Below are 27,919 nucleotides of genomic sequence, written 5' to 3' on the forward strand. Positions count from 1 at the left end.
GGAAGCTGTCCACAAGCCTTCTGAGCGCGACAGGAGTTCCCGCTGTGCTCAAAAGGCTTGCGGATAGCTGCCTGTTCTGGGGGCTAGGGTCGGGGGAAGCTCGGGCTTCCCCCGCCCCCAGCCCCGCAAGCTCCGGGAGTAGCGCTGAGGTTGTGCGCAATTTTGCCACCACTCCTGGACCTGTTCTGGGGGCTGGGGAAACTCGGGCTTCCCCTGTCCCTAGCCCCGCAAGCTCCGGGAGCAGCAGCGAGGTTGCGTGCAATCTTGCCGCCGCTCCTGGACCGGGGGGGGGATAATTTTTTTTCTTTATTCTCCCCCCCCCAAAAAAAAACTAGGTGTGCCCTATGGTCCGGTGTGCCCTATGGAGCGAAAAATACAGTACTTATTAAGGCCATTGATTTCAATGGGTTTGTGCAGCTAAATCTTATATAAGTTTGGGCTGCCAGAAGATATCATGTGGGCTAGAAACTTGTCATTTAAAATCTGAGAATTTCAGGATTCCAAAGGAAGTAGCCCAGTTATGCCTTTTCCTGTAGTTGCATGGTAAAACTAGAATACTACCTTTCTAGCTTGAGGGGAAGGGGCTTCTTCAAGCTCCTAAGGCACATTTTATGACAAAATATTGCCAGAGGCAGTGGCTAGCCAGGGCTAAAAGGCCTAATTTGTGCTAAATATCTAGGGATGACAAGAAGGGTTCAGGACAGCAATAGCTGATGGAGTTGAAACACACCTAGTTCCACCTTTAAGGAGTGCATTTTGATCAGTCATTGATTTGGAGCATTTGCAGCATAATTAAAAGGGCACTTTGCTCAAGTACTGAAGTGTACAAGAGACAAGACAAATTTATATTGACATTAGCTGTCATCTGATCAGAGTACCATGCTTAAAGCGAAGAAGTCTTTTGTGCCTCTGTGTCTAGTATGCTGCAGAGACTGAAGCTATGAACTGGTCCCACTTTTTTTGCCAGATCTCCAGGGCCTTTTTCTTTTGACCAGGTTGCATACTGCTGTAGCTGTGAAAAGAAAAGAAGTCCAGGTCAGAGGAGGAGAAACTGCTTTAAAAGCTGGATGATCAGGTCAAAAGCCAGAAAAGAGCAGGAAATAAAAACTCAGCAAATTGACTGTTTATGCTGCACTGGGTATATAGGTGCAGCCTAGGAAGAAAATGTCACTGAATTTACAGGACTTGCTATCAGGTAAGTGTGCTTAGAATTATAGCTGTCATGGCTGTGGTCTCAAGCTCAGAGAAGGATAAGCCAATCATGTTTGGAGCTGTTTTACCACTTACCAGGTCCATGTTTGATAGACCTCTCACCTAACCATCATATAAACTTATTTACCAATGTGGGCAAGTAGTGCAGAGCACAACAGCAGTAAGGGTAATAAGTGGAGTATTCTGTGGTGCATAGGTGTTAAGAAGCACTGCACTGATTTGCCCATTAGCTTCTAAGCCAGTTTCAATTAACTTTTGCTAACCTAAAAAGCTATAAATAAGTTGTGACCAGGGTACGTAAAAGGTCACCTTGCCCCATACAGACCTGCTAACAAGGAGTCTTGTAAGTGGTGCTGCATTTTACAGTATGTCACCTAACAGCAACACAGAACAGGGTCTGATCTGTGGTGGGACCCACTCTTTAAATACTCCCCTCCCTTGCTATATGGGAGGCACCCACAGTAGGGTGACTGTTAAAACCTAATTTGTTTGCTCAGGCTTTCCCTGACTAGGTTATTGGTACATTTTAAATATCTGGTGAATATCCCATACATTGTTTATTGTTTCCTGCAGTGGTTCCCCGTATGTGGAATGCTCTCCCCAGTGAGGTTTGGCTGACACCCTCATTATACACCTTTAGACGCCAGGCAAAAACGTTCCTTTTCAACCAAGCCTTTGGGTGGTTGACATCCGATGCCCTTTTAAATGTGTTGTGGAGGGTTTATTGATTAGTTGTTGTTTTTACTTTTATTATGTATTTTGTGGTTTTTATATTGTAATTATATGCTGTAAAGCACCCTGAGATCTACAGATGACAGACAGTATACAAATTTAATTAATAAATTAATAATAACAATACTTACTTTAGAGAGTTTAGTGCTAGTTGTTTCAAAGTCCTCAGATCAGCACTCATCCCTCCAATGCCCATGAACATCTCATAGAGGTCATATGACAGACCCTTTGCTCCAAAGATGGATGGATCATCAGAGGAAACCACGATGTGGTGACCCTCTGCCATCAGGACTGCAGCAGGATGGTTCCTGAGATCCGATACTAACATCAGGACCTTGAAGAGGTACATAACTGAGATAAGTAAATACTGCCATTTTATTTGTGTATGTGTGTGTGTGTTACATATCTTTAGGCACCAAGCAAAAACATTCCTCTTCTCCCAAGTCTTTGGCTAATTAAACAATCTATTGCCTTCTAATCTGTGGAGGGAGCCTCAAAGGGCATATTGGGTTTTTTTTTGTTATTATGGTATGTATTTTGTGTTTTTATATTGTAAGCAGTTCTGTGATCTTCAGATGAAGGGCGGTATAGAAATTTAAACAACAACAACAAAACAACAATAAATCCTGCCTCATAGGTTGCACTCTAGAAAATTACAACACTTCTGTGGCTCAATCCTATGCATGCATACTTGCAAGTAAGTCCATTGAGTCCAATGGAACTTCTTCCACACAAGTGTACATAGCCTTTAATTGTATGCACTCTTAAATGAAGGAGACTGTCCCAAGTAAATAGAAGAGTTTGGACTTGATATCCCGCTTTATCACTGCCCTAAGGAATCTCAAGTAGGGACGCGGGTGGCGCTGTGGGTAAAAGCCTCAGCGCCTAGGGCTTGCTGATCGAAAGGTCGGCAGTTCGAATCCCCGCGGCGGGGTGCGCTCCCGTTGTTCGGTCCCAGCGCCTGCCAACCTAGCAGTTCGAAAGCACCCCCGGGGGCAAGTAGATAAATAGGGACCGCTTACCAGCGGGAAGGTAAACGGCGTTCCGTGTGCGGCTCTGGCTCGCCAGATGCAGCTTTGTCACGCTGGCCACGTGACCCGGAAGTGTCTCCGGACAGCGCTGGGCCCCGGCCAATAGAGTGAGATGGGCGCACAAACCCCAGAGTCTGTCAAGACTGGCCCGTTCGGGCAAGGGTACCTTTACCTTTACCTTAAGGAATCTCAAAGTGGCTAACAATCTCCTTTCCCTTCCTCTCCCACAACAAACACTCTGTGAGGTGAGTGGGGCTGAGAGACTTCAGAGAAGTGTGACTAGCCCAAGGTCACCAGCAGCTGCATGTGGAGGAGCAGGGAATTGAACCCAGTTCACCAGATTACGAGTCCACCGCTTTTAACCACTACACCACACTGGCACACTGGGCAGCATCTTTCTCCAACTAAAATCAGCAGGATTTTAAACTGCAGAAGACAGTACACAGATGTCCTGACAAAGAGTCTTGTGGTACCTTAAAATACTAGTACATTTTGTTACAGCATAAGCTTTTGTGGATTACAGTCTACTTCATCAAATATATGAAGTATAATTATTTACTCCTCTCCCCCAAGCTTTACAATAATGTATATATCCTGCAATTATATATATCTATCATGCATCATTCTTATTTTTATCAGTATCATCATCCTTGCTTAAACACACAGACACACACGTATAAGCACACCTCAGGACTAATCCTGCTATCAGAGACAGGTAACAGAGCTAGGCTCCCTTCTGTGTGAACAGTACCTGGTTAGAAATAGGGCAGACTTCTATAGGAATATCCATCTTCAAAGCCAAATTCTTAGCTTCTGGGTGCTTGGTAATGGCAAATCCATGGCCAATCCTGCTGGTGTTCAACAGCAGAGCATCCAACAAATTTCTATCTACAGAGGTGCCTTCCCAGTCTGAGTGATAAAAAGAATTCTTACATCAATATAAAACCACAAAATGGTTGTCACAATGGTCCCAAATACATAGAGGGAAAACCCAGATAAGTTGTTTTCTGAAAGAGTAATGTTATGTGAGACCTAAAAAGGGATTGCCAGAACTTTTCTGTGGTCTAGCTTGATGTTTTTTCATTACTTGCTTTGTTGGTTTTTTGTTTCCTTTCTGCCACATCTCATTTTACCAACCATGTGAGTCAAGTTAAATCACATGCCTAAAGCAGCCAAGTAGATTCATGGCCATGAATCCCAAAATCCAGCCTTTGCATCTGGCACTCTTGAGGATTTAATGCCTCCTGTGCACATCAATGCCATGTTTAAAGTGGCCCACTCCAGTCAAAATGGCAAGCCATTCTGTGCTTGGTAAAGCAAAGTACAGTGGCACCTTGGTTTTTGAACGTCTCGGAAGTCAAATGTTTTGGTTTTCGAATGCTGAAAACCTGGAAGTAACTGCTTCGGCTTTTGAACACTTTTCGGAAGTTGAACGTGCCACACGGCTTCCGTATTGAGCTTTTAATGCAAATTATCCACTCAGATTTCATCCAATACCTAGGATCAACCAACAGCAAACCCTTAACCACCCGATGAATGGAAAGGGTGCCTTCTTTCCAGTGGCGTAGCGTGGGGGGTGCAGAGGGGGGCGGCCACACCAGGTGCAACATCTGGGGGGGCGCGCTCGCACTCGCAGCTCTCTGCCCCTACCTGGCTCACTCACTCTCTCTCACTTAGGGGGGGCAAATTACTTTCCTTGCTCCGGGTGCTGACAACCCACGCTACGCCACTGCTTATTTCCATTATCAATGTTTCAAGTCTTTATTGCCATGGTACTAGAAAAGCCTTTCAATTTCCGACAACCATGTTTCACTGTAACTATATTGCAGAAAGCTAGCAAACATGACCATGTGACCCAATCATCCTCCCCGAAAACTCCTCTGACATCTTAGCAATAGCTCAGCCAACAGATGGAGCAGCAGATTGTCACCCTGCTAAGTCTCTGTGAGCAGAGGCTCCTATGTGGCAAAGCATTCTAGGACTGCTTATGCAAAACAGTAATCCACGTGAACTCTGGCAGACGCCACAGGCTTTGGCAAAATGTTATTTGCTACTCAACATGCCTATCACGAGGGGGTTTGCCAGTACATTTCAGATGACTGGTACAAGCACAATCCTATGCATGCGTGATCAAAGATAAGTCCAGCTGAGTTCAATAGGTCTTTCTTCTATGTATGTTGTGCCTAGAATTGCAGCTGTAATATTAGATTGGTCCACTGACACACACACCAATGTATGCCAAGACACACACACAAAGGAAGAATACTGTTTATCTAGTTTCATCAAAAAGGTCATCAGAAAGTTCTGAACATAATGATTTAAGAAAAGCCCTGCCGAATCAGACCACAGACCCAACTAGTCCCACTTCCTGTTCTCAAAGTGGCCAACTAGGTGACTATAGCAAATTCACAGACAAGGCCTGAGTATAACAACACTCTTTCCACCTGTACTTCTCCTTGCTGTGGGATTGCCATATTTTGAAAAGTACAAACCAGGACAACCTGAAAGTTGTTGAGCTATTTTTAGCATGACCATGAAATTGTCGAGCTTTCTTTTATAAAATGGCAAAAAAACCCCCACAATTTTCGATTGACTTGCCTAAGATCCGCCTTTCAAAAATTCCCTCATGACGTAAATTTCGCCTTTGAAATCCCGGGCATACGGCAGCCCTACCTTACTGATCAGTTTTGATTCTCTTAAGAACATAAGAAGACAGACCTTCCAAAGTGTCCCTATTTTCCAGGGACACCCCTGATTTAGAGAAGCCGTCCCAGTTTCTGATTTGATCCTGGAATGTCCCACTTTTCCTTAGGATGTCCCTATTTTCATTGGATAAATTTTAGAGGGTATGGAGTTATCTGATCCCTGAGCTGTCTGAAGGCAATCCTGTACAGGGAAGCTTTTTTAATGTTTAATGTTTTGTTATATTTTTATATATGTTGGAAGCTGCCCAGAGTGTGGGGTATAAATAGTAAAATTATCATTGTGGAATGGGACGTCCCTATTTTCACCGGAGAAATGTTGGAGGATATGAGAAGGGCCCTGACGGATCAGGACAGCATCCTGTTATTACAGTGGCCAACGAGATGCATAGGGGAAGCCAACAAGCAAAACCCAGGTCGGGGCGGTGGGGGGCGTGTGTGTGGCAACCTGGCCTGGGCCTTGGAGGGCTAAGTCAGCAGGGGCGCCCTCCCAAGGGCTGGCTGCTTTTCTGTTTGAGTTTATAACTTTATTCTAACAAGACTCCTCAGATAAGCTCTGCACAGGCCTGGCAAAACCTGAGTGCAACAGCACTCTCCCCACCTGTTATACCCAGCAATTGGCATTCAGAAGCATACTGGCTCTAACAGTGGAGGTAGAACATAGCTATCATTGCTAGTAGATTGTACTGCATAAATAGCAGCCGCCACCGCCACAGCAGCATGTAGGGTTGAATAGAAAGGCTTGGATCAGATGATCTATTTGTCTCTTGCAAGCCTATGGCCCCCTACCCATATAAGAGTCACAAACAGTAAGGCAGTGAAGGAAATTGATGCATGCATTTTGGTCGGTTACAAAATGTGTGTGCGTACACAAACGTGCTTTGCAGACATAGATTGGATTTGAAGGCTTTTAAATTGCTTCCTGATGGCACTACTTTGGAAGGTGATGGACTCTCCTTTGTTAGGATTTTTTTAAAGTAGAGGCTGGATGACCACCTACCACGGACATGTAGCAATAGACTTCCTGTGTTGGCAAGAAGCTGAACTAGATGGGCTTTAGGGTTCCTTCCAACTCTTATGCTTCTATATACAAATCTTTATTACAATTTGAATATCCATTCAATGTGTGTGGGGACAGTTTCAACACTGTTTTCAATAGGACTTACTCACAGATAAGTGTTTATAGGATTTCAGTCCTCATCTTCTAGTTACCCCTTATTCTTATTTATTTCGTTTAACAAAATTTATATATGCTTACTTGACAGAAGACCTCAAATCATTAGTGGGATGTGCCCGTACTTACTTGTCTCACCAGCATGAAAGAAATATGGCAATTTATCTCCCAGAGTTTCCGGAAGGGTCAAGGCATCCTTTAGTTCCCAGAGGGCCTTTCCTCCGTCTTCCCAGCCAACCTGAGAAGGAAATTGCTCTTGATAAGCATTTAATGCTTAGATCTTCTAAAGATCAGGAGGAAGAACCTGCACTGAAATGTCATAACTTACGTTTTTATTTTAAAAATAATTTCAACCCGATGTTCAATTTGTGAAATAAGGTAAAAATAATCTGCAGCCATAACTTTGCGGCAACAAGCATCTTTTTTTATTTCCTTTGTTTCTTAAGTGGACAGAACTACACAAGGCACTGAAACATAGGTAAGGAGACCTGCTTACCCATGTTACACTGCACAAGTGAAAACATTTCTCATTGAACTGCTCTGAACAACCCTACCATGAAGCACAGTGTGGTAGCTGCCTCAGGCGGCAAATTCTGAGAGGTAGAAAGTGGCTAGAAAGGTATGCCGGGTGGTCTGTCCTGCAGCCCCTAAGCTAGCTTGCTGCCGCAACATGGCTGTTGCGCCAATGAGGCGACATGAGATGGCCCACCTCAGGAGCATGTTGCACAGGGGAGGGAAATCCCGATCTGCCCTCAGCAGCCGCTTCTAACTCAGCTTTGGGTAAACTGAAGATGCGGCTGAAAGCCATAACAAGGAAGCTGCATTGCTGTTGGTATCCTTCCACCCTGCAGACATGCCTTTCTGCCTTAAGATCATGGCAGGGTTATAGGCCTCTGGACAAACTTCAGATCCCTTCCAGTTCTTGAATTCCATGATTCCATTTCTTACTTCACAAGGATTAGTAGGAAGTATTTCCAAGGAATACCATACATCAAATACCGTATTTTTCGTCCCATAGGACGCTCCGTCCCATAGGACGCACCTAGTTTTTTTTTGGGGGGGGAAATAAAGGAAAACATTTTTTCCTTTATTCCCCCCCAAAAGCAGGTCGGGGAAACCAAACCAGGTCGAGGAACAGCGGGATGGCGGCGCTGCGCCTCCCTGCTGTCCCCCGAGCTTGTGGGGCTGGCCGATGTCTGCCTGGCACGCGGGGCGCTCTGCTTCAGGGCGCCCTGCCCACCGGGCGGCAGGCTGCTATCCGCAGCATGGGGAGCCCTGCGGGGAACTCCTGCAGGGCTCCCCACGCTGCGGATGTATGCCCAGCGCGAGGGGCGCTCTGCTTCAGGGTGCCCTGCGCGCCGGGCGGCAGGCTGCTATCTGCAGCGTGGGGAGCCCTGGGGAAACTCCTGTAGGGCTCCCCACGCTGCGGATGTCTGTCCGGCACGTGGGGTGCTCTGCTTCAGGGTGCCCTGCGCGCCGGGCGGCAGGCTGCTATCCGCAGCGTGGGGAGCCCTGCGGGACCTCCCGCAGGGCTGCCTAGGCTGCGGATGTCTTCCCGAAGCGCCGGGTACTCTGCTTTCAGGGTGCCCGACGCTCTGGGAAGCAGGCTACTATCCGCAGCCTAGACAGCCCTGCGGGAACTCCCGCAGGGCTGCCTAGGCTGCGGATGTCTTCCTGAAGCCTGGAGAGCTTCAGGTCGGTGCACACCGACCCCTCTCGCTCTCCAAGCTTCAGCGAAAGCCTGCATTCACCCCATAGGATGCACCCAGATTTCCCCTTCATTTTTGGAGGGGAAAAAGTGCGTCCTATAGGGTGAAAAATACGGTATATTTCACCTAAGATGCTGCAGCAATTTGTCATGGCCTCAGCTATATGGTCAAAAGGTAAATTACATCGCATGCAAGAGAGTTTTGAGAGGATTGTAGCCCAAGGAAACCTGTGTCCACCACCATAAATATCATCTTATTGTGCCCTGCTTTCCTTCTACCACAAAAAACAAAACCAAGTAAGAAATATAGGAGATTACCAAATCAAAGCCTGCCATAGTTTCCGGGAACTCTGCTCTGAGTGCCATAGCTGCACGGACCGCTTCTTCAATTTGGGGGACATTCTCATTTCTGAAAATTAACAGGAAGAGAAGAGTACCAAGAGAGGGAGAAAAAAAACTAGGTACTGTCTAAAAAGGCTCTTTTCAAATTATGAATCAGCCACTGGATATTTAGATGTTTTCTGTTACATGCATTGGTGTGTACATAATTCTAGCAATGAGTCCACTCTGAAAGCGCACCACATTCACCATCTTTTGTGCACAGATACAAATTTCTCCTGATCAAACTCACAGGAAATCTGTACTTCCCATTTGCTTCAGAGTTGAATTTGCACAGCACTAATTGTGTGGTCCTTGTGCCAACCACAAAGCTGACTTCTCCCATTTTCAGAGCAGCTTATTTTTAAAGAGTTTTAAATTCTCTGACCAAAATTTGCAAGTTGTTTCAGAAAGAAATAAGTACCGGTACATAACATGGCCTGCTGAATTAGAGCACAAAGGAAAAGCAAAGAGGATGAGGCAATCTGCATTTGAATCAGAGGTCCTACATAAGTGGTGAGGAACCTCCAGTGCCCAGGCCTCCCCATTCCCCACGCCCACTTAGCCTAACCCTGGCATCTTATATGATGTCAGGTGTGGGGCAGGGAAAGACACAGCTGAACCAAAAGGGAATTTGCAGCTGATTGGTGCCACTTCATTAGCACTGTGAATGGTGTTTGGCAAGCTCCCTAAATTAGCTGATCTGTACGGAACGTAAATATTTCTCATTAAAACAGTTGAGTTAGGAGGATTTTTTTAAAGTGCTATTTCCGATGGACAGAGCAGAAGCTCAGTACTAGCCACTAACTATCTGAGTCAACAAAAGATGTAATACGGAGACTTTTCAATTTTTTTTATTAGACTACTGTCAAATAGAGCTCTTTGAATGCCGAAAGCACACAGTTTTGTTTTTAATACAATCATAGGTATGAAAATTATGTTTTTATATTGATTAAATTAAATTCCCCTCAGAAGAACTTAAACTCTTCTGCATGGGTAATAGTGGATGGGGAAATGAGTATAAGACAATATGTTGTATATGATAGTGTAACGTTGCTGAGGCTCTCCTCCACTATTTGTTCAGCTGTCCTTACTTTTATAAGCAAGGGGAAATTTAGCTGAGAGTTTGACTACAGTGTCACCAGCAGAAAATATATCTGTAACCTGTTGATGTTCATAGAGGTCCAAAGCTAAAAGGGGTTCATTTTGAAGTTGCTGCACCTAAGCTGTGTCAGAGATTATCAAATACTAAAGGCAGCAGACAACAAGGCATGAATGGAACTGCCTTAAAATAAGTCAAAGTATTCTTCCACAAAATGGGGCAACATCTCATCTTATTTTGAGCCAATCCAAGTAGATTAATATCCCATGCACCCTGTGCTAACATCAAGCCTCTACCTCACTCCCCCTCATGAGCTTCCAAACACCCCCCCCTCCTACAAACCTACCTATGAGTCTCCAAATCCCTCCCTCTTCTCTCCCAGCCAAACTCCTATCCATCCACACAGTTGACTGTGGCTCCTATAGCAGCAATAAGTAGAATAGAGGAAATAGAATAGAGGGAGGGAAATTGCTTCCCCCTTCTGGAACATGATGTGCTGCTATGCATTAAAATCTGAGCCAGAGAATAATTATAGAATCATAATGTTCACCTCATATTTGAAGCAAACAATACAACTCTCCAAGGTTCATGTTTCTGAGCCAGAGGATACAAGTATTGGCATCATCACAAGGCACTAATATCATAGATTGTTTCAATGAGCACAAATGAGGTGGGCTTCTTTTCATTCAATTTTCCGAAGATGTTTTTGTTAATTTTTCTGAACTGAATGTATTTTTCTCATCTATAATGACCTGCAGTTTCTTCCAACAATAAAATGTGAATTAGATAAGTTCAAATATATGTTTTCTGGCAAAGTCATCTAAATATTCCTTACCTGTGTGCTGTGTATATAATCTTTGCACTAACAAAGTCTGGGTGGTCCTTTACAAACTGTTGGGTTGTACTTTCATAAACTCCCATAGACCAGCATTTGTCATGCATGGTACCATCCAACTCATATACCTGTGGGCAGAATATGCAAACATAAAGGTAAAGGCAAATGAGGGGGCAGTCTGTCATAAAACAAGAAAAGAACAATCGGCACCAGAACTCCTCAAGTTTGTTCCTGATTGCAGTTTCAAGCCCAGGTTCAACCATGAGTCCAGCTTTGGACAATAAGCTAAGCCAAACCTTGCTTTAGCTCAGTACAGGAATAAAAACAACTCAGGAGGAGCAAAGTGGCTGCAAACTCCCCTGCACACTTCCTCTTGTCCCCCTGCTTTCCCCCAAGGTTTTCTGTATGTTCCGATTTAAAACTAAACAGTGGTTTTTCACTGGGAAAGGAAGGGGGGGGACTGCTCAGACCAGTGCCTAGAAAGTACGGGTCATGCAGAAAACGTGTTTTATTTATAATTTTTATAATTTATACAAAATACAATTACATAAAATGATAGGAACATAATGAAGTATTGTTGAAGCAGAAAAACATAGAATCATGGAACTGGAAGGGACCCCAAGGGTCATATTTCTAGTGCAACCCCCTGCAATGTAGGAAACTCAGCTAAATCATCCATGACAGATGGTCATCCAACCTTTGCTTAGAAACCAGAGTCCAGAACCTTCCAAGGGAGATCCATCTTCCATGTATTATAAAAAAGTAAACAACACTTATTTGACCCCAGTTATTGGACAAGCAGGGGGGAACCTACAGAGACAGTCCAAAAGGCACACGCGGAGTTCTGTATATAGGGGATAATTTTAAAAAAACATAGTGGTCCTCACTGACCTGGTGCAAAAAGATATTGTCAAAGGGAGGAGCCCTGGATGCTTAAATAAAAAACTATAGTCCCACACACCCTTACCTGGAAGTAAGGCCCACCGAACTCAGTGTGGCTTTCTTCTGAGAAGACAGTTATTTATGAGATGCAAGTCAGCAGCACCAGATGACCCTGCTCAGCTAGGCTCTGGTGTGGATTGCACCCTGCGCCTTGCAGAGTCAGGTCCAGGCTGCCCTCTCCCACCGGAAACAAACCAGAACTGCTTCAATAAAACACATGTGGCAAAAAGGAGTGCTAGGCCCTGGTGGGCTGCCCCCTTACACGCTTGTGATTGACTAAATGGATAGGTAGCCACTCAGGTTTATTTAAAAAAACCAAAAAACCGATTTCCCCCCTTCACATCTCATTTCCCTCTGTGGCCCCCTAGCCTCGTGCTATGCCCCCCCCAACTTACACATTTTTTACCGGGGTCCTCTTGGAATATCCTGGGGGCCCCCACGGGACCATATGGCCCCCGGTTGGGAAACACTGCTCTAGACGTTGTATGACATATTGGAAATTATTCATTGGGCTGAGGAACTTCTATCTAGCCCTTGGGACTTGCCACACACCTTCTCCTATGGTCACATCCTTAGGAGAAGACTTCATATCTGACATGAATGCCTTTGAACTCTGATAATACATCTTGGATTCCTGGGCAGAGAACAGAGGCATAGGCGCCGACTCCATGGGGCTTGAGGGGGCCCGAGCCCCCTCAAAAATTCGTTTGGGGGGGCTCCGCCCCCCAATAATCTCCGGCGCCCCTCCAGCAGAGCGCCATCGCCGCCCCTCCCCCAGCCCAAAATGCACAGGGTCGGGCTGCATGCCTCCTGCCCTCCCTCCCGAGCAAAAGCTCCACCCAATTTCCTTCGGAGCTGATTAATAGGAGCAGCACGCTCTCCCCTATTCGCTCACGAGGAGGCGGCGCCACTTTATTTGCATATTCATGAGCTTATTTATTATTCATGAGCTTTCCCGGGCCCCCCCAATATTTTTTATAAGTCCGCGTCCCTGAACAGAGGTGGGTGTGGGAATGTGTGTAGGAACTAGCCTACTGTACAAAGGTGAAATTTACAATAGTAGTTTCAGTACCTACTTTTGCCTCTGGCCCTGCCCACCTCTGACGCCCCCAGAAGGTTACCTAGATGGGAATGCAGCCCTCCATCTAAAAACAGTCCCCCTATTTTAAATGTTAAAGTATGATAATCTGCCCTAGATTAATATCCTTGTCTAAGTAATGTCCTGATGGTGGTCTTTAGCATTGTAATCAACTATCTATTAATATGTTCAAAATCCTATAGGTCATACTCTCAGAACTGACTATATTAATTATCAGCAGCTAATGACATAGACCAAATCCTGTGGAGTATTACTTGCCCCCTTTCCCCTAGTTACCAACCCAGTGGTAAGAGGGATGTGTGGAAGGCTGTGGGCATAAGAATAACTAGTAGCTGAATCTGTGCTGAGAGATCATATAATGAGGTTTTGGACTACTATCCTCTATCATCTCAAAACAATTAGAATTCTACATATCCCTGAAAGATACTGGGTTTATTTAGGCATAAGAGTTAACTACTTTTTGTTTAACTGACATTAGTTTAAATTATCTCTAGACAAGGTTGGAGCAGAGCTAATGGGCAGATGTTAGTGCCATAGTTACCAGTCTAGGAAACAAGACATGTTAGGTACCCATAATAGTAATATTTTTAAAAGAGTACAACAGGTTTACTCAGGTATTGGTCACAAAATATCTCCCTGGATGGGAAGAGAAGCCCCAGGAAGGAAGGGAGGAAGGAAGGAGCATTACCGGTGGCAGCATTGCTCTTATCTCAGCATATTGTACGTTATCTTCATAGAGCTCCAACAGCCCCTGGTAGAAATAGGCCTTGAACACAGGTGCATAGCTAATAAGGCCAGAAGCAGCGATGAAGGCATTTTCAAATCTCTTCCAGATCAAAGTCTGAGAAGGGTAGGTCACCTCTGGATTTTCTGTTACTAGAGTGAGGTTGCTCAACAAACTGGAGGTGGGTGGGGCAGAGATAGAAAAAGAGAGAGAGTTGTAAGACTTTTGTGTCTGTGATCTCAATTGACAGAAACCTAAAACACTTTCTACTGACTACAACCTCAAGGCTAACCATATTCATACAAAAAAATATTATTTACCCTAACACATGTGTGGTACAATCCTAATGGGTGTGATTTTTTTTAGAAATCAATTCCACATAATTTAATGGGGCTTATTCAAGTGTGTTTAAAATTGTAGCCATAAGTGCATAATCCTGTGCATATTTACTGTGTTCAGTGAAGCTTACTCCCAGGTAAAGTGTGCACAGGTTTGTAGGCTAAAGTGTTTGCTGGCAGTTCTGAATGAATATTTATTTATAGCCCACCTTCCACCAATTGGTCTCAGGATAGCTTACAAAAATACAACAATAAAAATAAGTATAATATACAATTAAAATAATAAAATAAACACCACCAAACCAGAATAACGAAACACCACCACACAACTGCAATGTGCGGCAATGCATTGCCATGTAGGATGTGTTTGATAAGCCCGGGCCAGTATGAAAGTGTGTGATGGGCTTTGGGATCAGAATTTAGCTGACCCAAGCCCAACTGAGAAAGCGGACTTTTTTCTTTTCTTTTTGCCCGTTCAACCTCTTCGAGGAATCTCACAGTCTACTGTTTTCCTACAGCAGTGCAAACTCTCCCAAACCCTTGTTGAGTGCACCTGCTTGATCATATGTGTGGCAAATGGAGACCTACACCATACATTTTTAAAGTACATGACTTCCCCCAAAGAATCCTGGGAATTGCAGTTAGTTAAGGATGCTGAGTATGGTACATCTGTGAGAAGGCAACTACAGTTCCTAGGATTCTTTGGGGGAAGTTATGAGTTTTTAATGTGCATGGGATGTGCTTTAAGAGTACAGTGTGGATCTGCCTACAGTGACAATAAAAATATAATACTTAGCTAGAGTCCACATGAATAATTCTCCAACGCCATACACTGTGGAGGACAGCATGAGAAGGAAAAGAACAAGTGATTAAACTTACAGAGTGCTGTGTCTATAATAAGGCCGTGGGCCCAACTTTAGAGAGGACAGTCTTCTATTTTGAAGGGCTGTCCTTTATTTGAAAATGTATTCTCTTTAAGGGTTGCCTAGTCCTGTTGTGGGGCATATATTGTCTATCATACATGGACACATCTATTAAGTGCATCCCAGCCTAATAATTCCAGTTTTCCTGCTAACTGATTCTTGTTAATTATTACAGAAACGAGTTTGAACATTTCCCTATTTATACCAAACTCAGAAACAATTTTTAACAACCTAATATAAATCCTGTTTTGTAGCTAATGATTTCTGTGTTCACTGAACATTGCTGTTGTTGCTTGAGAGGGACTATAAAACAAGCGTTTTCTCATTTGCTGCTTTTTCTCTGCCTAGTTCAGAGTAAGAACAACATGCCTGTCAGCTGTGGCTTGGCATATATCACACACCCATGTGAATAATATGCAAATATGCTCATTGTATGCCACAAAATATGCAAATTATGTCTGAGAGACACTGGCTCGTGCTGTTTCTCCATCAGGACCCTTAATAATGAACAAGTTGCTTGCTTCTGGCCTAGGCTTCCCTCATTCCTTTGCTATGACAACAGTGGCCGCTTCCAAAGAGCAGTTTATGTTTGGTGCTTTGCCTAATCTCATCCTAAGGAATTAAAAGTACACATCATCACACATGTGAGATCTGGATTGAATTCATACTTATTATCTTTGTCTAAAAATCTTTATCTTTCATCAGGAAAATTGTGTTCCTACAGCTTGCAAGTGGCAGAGTTGCCAATTGCCATAAAACAAAGTAGCATTGGGCCTGGTCAGCAGATGGGATGGGAGATCACAAAATGGAGTCTGCTTGCCACACATTTAATATGCCAGCTGCTGTTATCCTACCTAAGGAGTTCCTTCCTGTGCTGGGCTGCAGCTATTTTTCACTCCATTTGGTAGTTTATTACTTTTATTAAACACATTTTTCAGGGGAGGGGGAGTTATATATAAACAAAGAAATCTAGTAGGCCTACCTCATCCAGGGCAATTCCCCCCCCCCCAAAAAAAAAAACCAACAACAACTGCCCACCAGTTGAGGAATTCAGAGTTAAGTTTCCACAGCAACATTAACTCTGCCCTTTTCTGCATGACAATGGGGGTCTTTCGTTACATTATCACACAAAAGATCGGTCAAGGCAAGAAAGTACTCTGTAAACAATGCCACATAATGGAAAGGAAATGGACCATAGCTAGAGAAGGGGACACAGAGCAGTATTTTCAACTAGTTTATATATCTGGCAGCAACAGGCATTTCAGGCCTATTCAGAAGAGAACTGCTTATGTGGTGACATAGCAACCAGGTGACCCTCAAAACCAGGAATGAATGAAGTGCCAGAGGCATCTTTTGCAAACCTATCTGAAGTGCAAGAGCCAAATAATGGGAATTTTAAAAGAATCTCCTCAAGCTCAGGGGACAGAGCAAGGTAGGGGGAGGGGAGAATGAGAAAGATCTCATGGTAAATTGGGAGGCAAGAAGATATTATGTAATGTCTTTTTCACAAGCATTGGGCAGCATGGTCCTTTGTGGGGCAGAGAGGGCAGAAGTTTGATCCTATGCATGTTTACTCAGATCTCACCATAATCAACAGGAATTACTCCCTGATAAGTGAGCATAAAAATGCAGCTTTACTGTAGCACCAATATGTGTCAAGTATACACTCGCTGTTAACTTTTGAGTTAACTTCTAAAGTCTGCAGTGTTCTGGCACTAAAGTTTTTGTAACTCAAGCTGCCCTGGTTTTCTCCTCCTTCACCATATACAGCAAACATGAGGAAAGTAAGAGTACATTTGAGATAAAAAATAAAACAAGCCCCCAACCCCATTTGAATTAATTGGCTGCTGCTGCTTTGTAAGTAAGAGGATGCAAAGCAGTTGCTATAGCTAGCACATTCCAGAGAGAGGCACTATTTTCCTGCCTCCAATCTTCATCTCCTGTAAGCGGAATGCAAAATGTATGTAAAATATGATTTAAACATGGCTGTCTGCCAGGTCTTGGAACGATAGAATTCAGATTAATTAATTCACTGAATTAATTCAAAAATCTTTCAGGTACACCTATAGTTTATGGTAGAACTCTTTATTGGGGATTCTGCTTTCAACCTCCCTCCATTAGGAGAGCTGTTCATTTATTCCTGCTCTCTGTTCCCTGTTAATTAACTAGTTATTGATCTAAAAGAAGAACTCAACTCTTATTCTATGACTGCTAAACTTACTCAGGAGTCTTTGGTGATGTACTTTGTTGAAAGCTTTTTGAAAGGTCAGGTACACAATGTCATCTAGGTAATTGCTATTTATATGCTTGTTGATACTCTCATGAGACAGGACTTGTTCTTTCATATGCTTGGTTGCTTTATCTTTAACAAGAGTATCCTGGGGACAGAAGTTGAGCCAACAGGCCTGTAATTTCCAGGATCCCCTTTTTAAAAATTGGTGTCATATTGGCTTCTTTACAGTCCTCAGATACAGAGGCTTATTTTAGGGACAAGTTACATATTTCTGTTAGAAGACCAGCAACTTCACATTTGAGTTCTTTGAGAACCCTTGGGTGGGTGCTATCTGGACTCAACAATTTGTCGATGTTTATTTGTCTGTTAGGCCTGGAGATGTTTATTTGTCTGTTAGGCCTGGAACTTGGTCTCTCACCACCACTATTTGCCTCAGTTCCTCAGACTCCTTCCTGTGAAAGTTAGTTCAGGTGCAGGTAACTGCCCTATATCTTCTGCTGTGAAGATAGATGCAGAAAAGTTGTTACTTCTCTGCAGTCTCATTATCCTCCTATAGCACACCTTTTACTCCCTTGTCATCCAAGGGTCCAATTGGTATAAAGAAGGCCTTGCATTAACAGAGCAAAGTGGAGATTCAGATGGAATAAAATTGTAGCACGTACAGTATATAATGTATTTAAATAGCAACCAACTCTTGCTCCAGTTGATTAGGCAGAATAACAGTGGAATTCATTTGTGACTAATCACAAGCTTTCACCTACCTCTTATCAAATCCAGTTACATCCTTCAGGTTATTGCGGTAGGTCTCTAACAGCACCCACTCAGAGCAATCAGGAGGCAGATCCTTGGGAGGAAGAGGACTGGAGAACTTGAAGCGGACATCCCATAAAGGGGTGAAGCAGATGTAACAGTTCGGCAGGTAGCTGGCATTGTACACTAGCCAGTCAACACTCAATATAGCATAGTCATGCAAGTGTAAAACACCACCTGTGGAAATGGAGGAGACGAGTGTAACAAAACAAGACAGTGCTTGAATAGTACTTGGAAAAACTGAAGTTATCTATATTGTCATGGTATTGGTGATGATGTGACTGTGATGGGATAAGCCAGGTCAACAATACATTTTCCTGCCTGAGAAAAGACAAGAATATCCCCCAATCCCGTTCCACATACAGGAAGCACATTTACTGACATGAATCTTACTTCAACACTGGTGAATGGACTGCATCCTCCAGCACAAGTAACCTTCAAAATTAAAAGTTTTGCAGAGTGCTGGAAAGAGTTTCAAACAGTCAAAAATGACAAAAGAAGATGATCCAGTTCAGTCTCACAGGCAATACCAACATTTGAGTGAAGCTGATGGGTTTTGGCAAAAGCTCAGCCCACGCTGATGCTTGAATAGAAATTGGCTGGTAGCCCTTGGGAATATTGTACTGCTACACAGATGTGTGTGTGTGTGTGTGTGTGTGTGTGTGTGTGTAAAATTTTGGCCATATTAAAAAAGGAAAATATTAAATAATTATATTAAAATGGTAAAAAACAAGGCAAAGTATTAATAATTTCAAAATTAATACTTTACATTGTTTTTAACTGTCTATTTAATAGTATACTTTTATTGTATTTTATGTGCTTTGTCTTCTTCTTATCTTCTCTACTGGTCATTGATGATATATATATGCTACACAGATGGATTGTGCTCCAAATGGACTCGTAGGCCACTGGAAGAGGCTGTAGCTCAGTGCAGAAGGTCCTAGATTCAATCCCCAGCGTCTCCAGGTAAGGCTTGGAATAGATTTCTACTTGAAACATTGCTATGGCAATGCTCATGTAAGTAAATTGCTCACCTAAACTATGGGTGGAGATGAACTTTGTTTTTATGCAGCATTCACACAGACTATGTACCCCAATATCCATTAAAGATTTTAATAGGTCTGAAGCTCCAAACTCAATATAAGAGAAATAGAAAGCTATCATTTACATATTTTCCAATACCCTACTTTAAAAGACTTGAAAAATGATTCCACAGCACTAACATCAGAAATAAGCTTCTGCCTGCTCTTTTAAGGAGAAAACACATCTCTGTGCTTGACAATGTATGATGTCAGGCGACTGACTGGTGGGTGTGGTTTGCCCAACATGGTCTCACAGGCCAAATCAGAGACCTGACAGGCCTAATAAGACCTACCAGCCACAGGTTCCCCACTCCTGTTATACAGAATCTTCCAGTATAATCACACGAGCCTCTGTAAAAGTTCACTAAATACAACACCCAGAGAGATGCCATAAGAATGCAAGTTGGAATTATTACCTTTGGGCATCTTTTGTAAGATGCTGAAAACATTACTTTGATCAATGAGGTGTTTGGCTTTGAAGAAATGCATGCTGGGTGGAAACAGTCCTGTTTTCATAGCTTCAGCTACTTCCTTCTCTTTGAGATGCATGAGCTTCTTATTGGCATCTTCTTCAAGTTCTGTTAGCACAAGGTTTCCACCTACACGACTGGCATTCTCCTTTTCAATTAGTGAGTCCCGCTCATTCAATAATGGCATGGATACACAAAAAGAAACCCAACTGAAAATCATGATCACTGGCCATTTGGTTCTCTGAGCTACTTGAGACATCATTTGAGGGATGCACCTAGAAAACACAGACGCAAAAATAAATAATAAAAATTAAACACACTATAGGTGCAAAATAGGGCCAATGAGAGGTATTGCCTGAGAAGAGTTCAAGGGACCACACAGAGAGGCCAAAAAGGCCATATTTGGAACCCTACCTAACGTTCACCAAGCCTGCCTTTAAGCAGTGCATTGATTACAATACACACAATGCCATGGGTAACAAATCTGGATTTAATACTCAGTAATTAATTAGTAATTAATTAATCAGCGCCTAGGGCTTGCCGATCGAAAGGTCGGCGGTTCGAATCCCCGCGGCGGGGTGCGCTCCCGCTGCTCGGTCCCAGCGCCTGCCCACCTAGCAGTTCGAAAGCACCCCTGGGGGCAAGTAGATAAATAGGTACCGCTTACCAGCGGGAAGGTAAACGGCGTTCCGTGTGCGGCTCTGGCTCGCCAGAGCAGCGTTGTCACGCTGGCCACGTGACCCGGAAGTGTCTTCGGACAGCGCTGGCCCCCGGCCAATAGATGTGAGATGGGCGCACAAACCCCAGAGTCTGTCAAGACTGGCCCGTACGGGCAGGGGTACCTTTACCTTTACCTTTAATTAATTAGAAGATATATATGCCATTTTTGAGAGTAAACTCTTTCAAGGCAGCTTGCACCAAAAGTGGTTTAGTCATGCTGGCCACATGACCCAGAAAGCTCTCTGTGGACAAATGCTGGCTCCCTCGGCCTGAATGCGATATGAGTGCTGCAACCCCATAGTTGCCTTTGACCGGTCTTAACTGTCCAGGGGTCCTTTACCTTTACCTTTTACAATAAAATACAGAAATGCAATAAAAATTTAAAAGCAATGAATACAAAAGATACAATGAAAATAAAATACTGGAAAGTCAGCAACTAATAAAACAGGCAGCCCACCAAACATTGCTAAAATGTAATCAAAACCAAGAGCAAGAGCAAGGTAACAATAATAAAAAAAAAACATCAATGGAAAGTTGGCAAAAAGGATGTATCTTCAATATCTTTCTGAAAGCCCTGTAGGGTTGTGGTCTGGCAGAGTAGTGTTAACCACATGTGAGAGGGCTTGGGAGTTAAGTACATTTTCCCCTCATCATCTATTGTGTCCTCACATATACTTCAATATTTGGGCTCCTTCTTAATGTATCCCATGGCTACTTCTTATTGCAACAACTTTCTGCTATCCTCTGCCCACCCTACAGTCTAGTGAGCAGCAACCTGATCTTGTGGCAAAGAGCCTTGGGAAAACTGACTCAGTCAGGAGCAAGCACACTGCATTTATAGAAAACTCACTCTGCTTGTAGTGAAATATTACATGAAAGCCTCACACAGAAACACACCTGCAATTCACTTACTGTTGACTTCTCCATCCTTGCATATAGCACGCAAAATGCTTTCACAAGCAGAAAGTCAGAGCCCAGTCAGCAAATAGAAAAGCAGGTTGGTGCTACAAAACTGTTCTAATACGGGACAAATGAAACAGAACCTATTCTAATTCCACTGTAAATAGTTAATTGTCTGTGTATTTAAGACACACACCACTGCTCAAGCAAGGGAAGACAGTGTACACACCATATATTTAAAGCACACTCTCCAAAGTATCATGGGAACTACAATTTCCAGCGCCCTTAACAAACTGCAGTTCCTAGATTTCGGGGGGGGGGGATGTTTTAAAGGTGTGGTGTTTATGAAGAGTTAGGGCAAAGAGGAACTACTGTTTAAATATACGCTTATGTAAGAGGCCTATTAAATGCAGTGAGACTTACTTACATGTACAAAATTAGGATGTATGGAAACATCACTTCAAACAGTCATGGCTGCACCCAAAGAATCCTAGGAACTGCAATTTATTAAAGATGCTGAGAGTTCTTAGGAGTCCCCTGTTCCTGTCACAGAGCTACAATTATCACAGCTCCCTAGGAAGGGAGATTGATTGCTAAAACACTCTTCAAATTGTAGCTTTGTGAGGGGAATAAGTGTTTCCTAACAGCTCTCAGTTCCTTTAACAAAGTACATTTCCCAATATTCTTTAGGGGAAGCTATGACTGTTTAAAGTGGCGTAATTCTACTTTAAATGTGTAGTGTGCTATGGGCACATCAGTCCCAATCCAGCACAGGAAGAAATGCCTTGCTGGTCTCTGGCACTTTTCTGTCTTAAAAAGGGAAACATGGGCGCTCCCACACTCTCCTGGGAATCAAGAGAGAGTAAAAGTGGGGTAGAAAAATAAAGGATTAATAAACAAAGGAGAGTTTATATTTTGGTTTATGCTGCTGTTGCTTTTATTTTGTAAGGACTTCATGGAATGCCTCAATGTGTCTGGCTGTTAACCAGAAGTTTGGTGATTTGAACCTACCTAGGGGGATGCTTGTTGGCTGGATTCCTGCATTGCGTGGGGCTGGACTAGATGACCCTTGGAGTCCCTTCCCACTCTACATTTCTATGATTCTATGCTTTGTATAAAGAAGTAAACAAGGTGCAAACAGAGGGCAGAGTTATGTCACTCACCATCACCGATGATGTTATGGGCACTAGCCAATAGGCATCCATAATGACACTTACACAACCAGAGTCCAAATTGCACAAACTGTTGCATCATATATATGGGCCAAGGGCTGTCAAAGTAGTTTACACCACTTAAATTTTGTTTGTTAAAACAAGTCATTATATAAAATGATCTCCATGTACTTGAACTTTCAAAAGTTGTGATTTCCCGTAAGTGTTCTGAGCAGGCTACAGTAAAGGCCTGCCATGAACATTATATTCTGACTTGTTAATCACTATCATAGTCTGCCTATTTTACACAGATTTGTAATACACTCCTAAAGAAGTTCCAGGAATATATGATTGCGGTTGGAGCCCGGACAAACTAAGCAGGAATTCTTAAACTACTATAGTAAATATTTTTATGGATTTACTCATCCAGAGGTTCTAATCGCTAAATAAAAAACCCCCAAATCCCTGCAGTTAATAATCCTTCAACTAGGTTCTATCAGATGCTCCTAGAAATATGCTTCCTGTAGCATGTTCCCATTTATGGATTGGAACTTCATCTGCAGGTAGACAAAACCTGGGACATTCCATCTCAGGATGCATTTCCAGGGGCTTATTTGTGCTAAACAGGGTTGATAATGAGCACTTTAGGCATATCATTTATTGCTTGAGAACAACAGTCAGGACTAGATCAGCCCCCGCTCCCTTTCTTATTCTAAGCTGTGCTTTATTTTGCTAAGCTTCTCTGCTGCTGACACAGGAATCTCACCCACCCAGAATAAGCTAACAAAGAGCAAAAAAAGTCCTTTTGAAGTTGGCAAGGCAAGGCTAGGCTGGGCAGGGTTGCAGCATTGTTGCTATAGACAAGACAGCTGAAGATCCCTGTTCTATATGACAACAGAAGCCATTTTTTGCCTCCTTCCACTCTGACCCCGCTCAGAGGATTTTAACAATTGCTACCTGCTGGCATGCAACACAAGAGGGCCAAGGGAGCTTGACACAAAGACCTCTTTCACATGATGAGCTTGCCCTAGAGCAGCCAGGCCTGGAGGAGGCTGAGTGAATAGTGCCCCCCCTCCAATCTTCCTGCCTTGCATTTCAATCAAAGTCAACACAATCAGTTGGAAATCTTCCATACCCTGCGGCTTCTACTCTGTATCCTCCATCCTCCTACCTGCCATCACCTGGTTACCAGTTTGGCATTAAGGGAAGAATGTGTTCTCAGAAATACTAGTAAAAGCCAAAGGGCCTGGGGGATACCAAACTAGTAACAGAAGATAGGTAGAGGGGTCAACATGCAGCACCTTTGAGCTAGGCAAATTAGCATATAACAAGGGTGGGGAAACTGGATCACTAGATGTTGCCAGGCTAGAAGGCTGGTGGGAGTCAAACATCTGGTGGCCCATGGGTTCCCCACATCTGGTAAGGAAAGGAAAGGAAATGTAAGCTATAGCCTCACTGGGTATATCTACAGAGCCTAGGGCTTGCCGATCAGAAGGTCGGCAGTTCGAATCCCCGCGACGGGATGAGCTCCCATTGCTTGGTCCCTGCTCCTGCCAACCTAGCAGTTTGAAAGCACATCAAAGTGCAGGTAGATAAATAGTTTACCTACAGCGGGAAGGTAAACAGCATTTCCGTGAGCTGCTCAGTTTGCCAGAAGCAGCTTAGTCATGCTGGCCACATGACCCAGAAGCTGTACGCCAGCTCCCTCAGCCAATAAAGTGAGATGAGCGCCGTGACCCTAGAGTCATCCGTGACTGGACCTAATGGTCAAGGGGTCCCTTTACCTTCACCTTCACACAGGGATGAGGAACTTGCAACTATCCAGATGTTGTTGGGACTCCCAACTTCCATCAGTCCCAGCCACCATGGCCAATGATCAGGGATGATGGTGAGTTAGACTCCAACATCAGAAGGGCCACAGGTGGTCCCCAACTCTGCACAGCAGACATAAACTGGTTTAACAGCCATCCTCTGTCCCTGGGAACCCTAGGAGCTATAGTTCTGAGATGGAAGCCAGTTCTAGAAGAGAAAACTTTAGAACACATTCAGCAATTACCATGATCTCCTGATGAAAGCCATGACTGTAAAACTGGTATAAGTGAAAACAGGTCCTCAGACTTGGGGGTGGGAAAGGTACAGCAGATTAGTTGCATCCCACAATTGCTTCCTGCTCTTCTTCTGAAAAGAGTAGAGCACTCCAAAAGTCAAGTTCAGGTTCATAAGTTTATTGTTCTAGCCAAAACCATGACTAACTTGTTGCAATAGCATTTATAAGATAATAAAGAAAATAGATTCCTAATATAAGCTTACATGCATGATGTAAGAGAGAAAAGATGACAGAGACACCAACAAGCTTAAATCTAGCTTGATGTTTGTAAGCCATAATGGGGAAAGTAATTTTGAAAGCCTGAAAAGGGCTTTCCCCTAGCTTATTCTAGGGCGCCTGAGGAACTTTATAGATGAGCAGGGATTTTTAATGCAGGTGCACAGAATGAGGAAGTAGCTTTGTGATACCTGTTTGTTCCTTGTTCATAATGATGCCATATTTCTGACCAATCATTTTAAAAGTACATGCAGTGTTTTCAAAAAATACACTCAGTGCTCTTAAATAAATGTTTCTAGGTTGTTGGGTTGGTTTTTCATTAGTTTTTTTTCTATTTAACACTGAATGATGGATAGCTCAGTTGGTTAGACCATGGTGCTGATAACACCAAGGTTGCAGGTTCGATCCCTGTATGGACCAGCTGCATATTCCTGCATTGCAGGGGGTTGGACTAGATGATCCTCAGGGTCCCTTCCAACTCTACAGTTCTATGAGTCTATGATTCTATGAATGTATTCAAGCAATTTGGACCTTGCTGAATTGGCTACTCTGCCTGACAGGAAACTCTGCTTCCAAGAACTTAAGTGCAGGCTGTTCCTCAAAAGCTTTAAGCACAGGCAGTTCAACTCTGCTGAGATGTTTTGATTTAGGACCTGAAACGTACAAAGCATGCACTCTACTAGTAAAAAGACAGAGAAGCTCAGTGGCATAGCTGCAAAAGCAACAATTTCTGGGAGAAGACGCCTGTGCGAGACTCTGGAAAACTTCTTTGTGGACAATGCTGAGTTAGCTGGATCAATGATCTGATTCTGTATAAGGTAGCTTCATATGTTCCTTGCTGGATGGTACCTAGCAAGTTATATATTAGGTTCTTAAATAAAACCAGCAATGTCCCACTCTCCCAGAACTACTCACAGTAGTTGCCCTATTTCCAAAAGTGAAAATCCGGACACAAAATTTGTTGTGTTTGTTTTTTTTTAGTTTTGCACAAAGTTGTTGAGGTTTTTTTTTTGCCAAGATCTGCAAGGACTGCACGCCCTTGTTGGTTGCTCTGATAATTATAGGAAAGCTGCAGATTGCACAGTACAGATCTATTTTGATCATATCTGGCTTGTGAGCCCATTATAGCCACTGTGTGCACTGCGGCTGCTCTGAGCCCCTCATTGTTTTACTTGGTGGTCCCACCCCAAAGGTTTATGCACACACAAGCCAGAAAAGCATCCCGGAAAGTGGGTCTGTTTCTAGATACGGAGAGAGGCTAATAGCTTGAAGTTAGCAACCTTCCAGACAACTGGCTTGTTGTAAAGAAAAATGGTGCAGACTGTTGCATGTACAGTGGTACCTCAGGTTAAGAACTCGTTCTGGAGGTCCGTTCTTAACCTGAAACTGTTCTTAATCTGAGGTACCATTTTAGCTAATGGGGCCTCCTGCTGTCGCTGTGCCGCCGCGTGATTTCTGTTCTCATCCTGAAGCGAAGTTTTTAACCCAAGGTACTATTTCAGGGTTAGTGGAGTTTGTAACCTGAAGCGTCTGTAACCTGAAGTGTCTGTAACCCGAGGTACCACTGTATTCCATTATGGTAGTTTTTGTGGCAGAGAAACCACATTTCCTGCAGCGTTTTATTGCTGAGGTCCCCTCCACTCACATCACCCTTCGTTTGCACTTGCATTAGCTATATATGAGTGCTGCATGGACTGACTATGTGAGTGCCTGGGATACTACTGGAGATGAGGGGCATAATTTCTTTCCCCATGCTCTGCATCCCATTATGTATAATTTAAAAATATTTGCCTTGATTCTCAGAGAGAGAGAGAGAGAGAGAATTACTAGGGCCTGTGCCCAACTGCTCACCAACCTCTACCCCCCCATTACAGCTCACCCAGCTTCCCTTAACCCCCTTAAAGATTGCCCAAACCATGAACAACATCCAGTCCTCTGTCAGCTCCCTAAGGCTGTCAGCGCTTCCCACCCCCTCCAGTTGGAGGTACCATTAGACAAGCATTTATGTAAGTGGCTACTATGGTCTCAGTGGCTGCCTGAAAACAGTTCTCAGTCGATAACAATTAAGGTATAAGAATCTCCTCTCACATCAGAAACTCTGTGATCAACCTGTGATCTATTAGTTTACCTGCCCCCCCTCTGCCCCTGCTATAGAACCTGGAACCTCCTGCCTGCCAGTTAGGTATAAACCTCTTCCGCTGAAACAACATGAGAATGAAAACAAAATAAAAACTGACTGATATTGATGCATTTGCATTAACCTTGTCTAAAGCCATTTGAGCAAATTAAGCCTCATCTTAGTATTTCCCCTTCTGTGTTTATTATTTCAGCCTGCACATCAAACTAATCATTACTGATGATAATAATAATAGTAGTAATAATGATAATTATAATAATAAATATACAAAAACAGCTACAACAGTTCCTGGCTCTGGGTAAGGTAGAAATATTTAGTCTTGGAAAGATAACCTGCGGTTGGCAAAACTCAGGCCAATAATAAAGCTCCTTCCAGCCTGAACCAGACTCCCTGGCCTGCTAGCAAGTCCCCGAAGGGTTTTGCCAAGGCACTTAGAAGACAGGCACATCACAAGGCTTACTATCATGAGCAGTGGCAGGGGCACAGCTGCCCCATCCTAGGGGATGCTGCCTGCACATTAGCATGTGCAGCGACTAATGTCTTAGAGACCATTGCCAAAGCTCCTGCTGGCACACAGCAGGGCACTTGCATGAGTATATATATCAGCAAACATTGTGTGGCTCCATTAAGGCACTTCAGAAACCCTGTAGGATAATATACTGCTCTAACACATGCCGAGGGCATTCCCAGGGCCCTTGCAGAGACTAAGTCAGCCACACACACCCCAGGGCTCTGTCGAGGCCTCTGCTCCAAGCAAATTACTCTCTGGGTGCTGTTCGTACTATGGTTACAAACCTTTAAGGTAGAGTGTGAGGGAGACCTTTTATTTCCTTCCTCCTCTCAGCTGCTTTTGTCTGTCTCTGTCAGGCCATGCACAACAGCTGAGCAGATAAACAACTTGCCACCTGCTCCCACCTCCAACCCCGCCTCCCCTCTAAATCGGATGCGTTTCTCCACCCATTCACCCAAAGCCCAGCCCTTTCCCCCTCCTCTCCTGCAAAAAGTATTCTGCTGCAACAATTTCTCTGTCCAGACTGCATTCTGTCGGAGGTTGTAAATCTGTTGTCTGCCGGCTGTAAAATCAGCTGCTGAAATTTAAGTTCATTTTACTGATGTGGTTCAATGTAGACGTGGCATGTTGGTTGTGGAAATGCTCTCTCATTTGAACAAGTGAAACTTACTTGAGGAAGACT

At 43.6% G+C, this 27,919-nt stretch overlaps 1 protein-coding gene across 1 annotated transcript; it reads right to left on the bottom strand.

Annotated features, from left to right (window-relative positions):
* Positions 1 to 114: 114 nt before the first annotated feature.
* On the bottom strand, positions 115 to 27,642 carry ADA2 (adenosine deaminase 2). Its single transcript, XM_082240557.1, has 10 exons — positions 27,522 to 27,642; positions 19,442 to 19,770; positions 17,895 to 18,120; positions 13,604 to 13,814; positions 10,875 to 11,002; positions 8,878 to 8,968; positions 6,981 to 7,089; positions 3,727 to 3,884; positions 2,076 to 2,278; positions 115 to 1,012 (listed from the first exon to the last, which is right to left on the bottom strand). Exons 2-10 carry the CDS (start codon positions 19,755 to 19,757, stop codon positions 916 to 918), a joined length of 1,539 nt encoding a protein of 512 aa, XP_082096683.1. The 5' UTR covers positions 19,758 to 19,770; positions 27,522 to 27,642; the 3' UTR covers positions 115 to 915.
* Positions 27,643 to 27,919: the final 277 nt, after the last annotated feature.

The sequence above is a fragment of the Podarcis vaucheri genome, assembly GCF_965113315.1.
Source record: "Podarcis vaucheri genome assembly, chromosome: 10".
NCBI classification, from domain to species: domain Eukaryota; kingdom Metazoa; phylum Chordata; class Lepidosauria; order Squamata; family Lacertidae; genus Podarcis; species Podarcis vaucheri.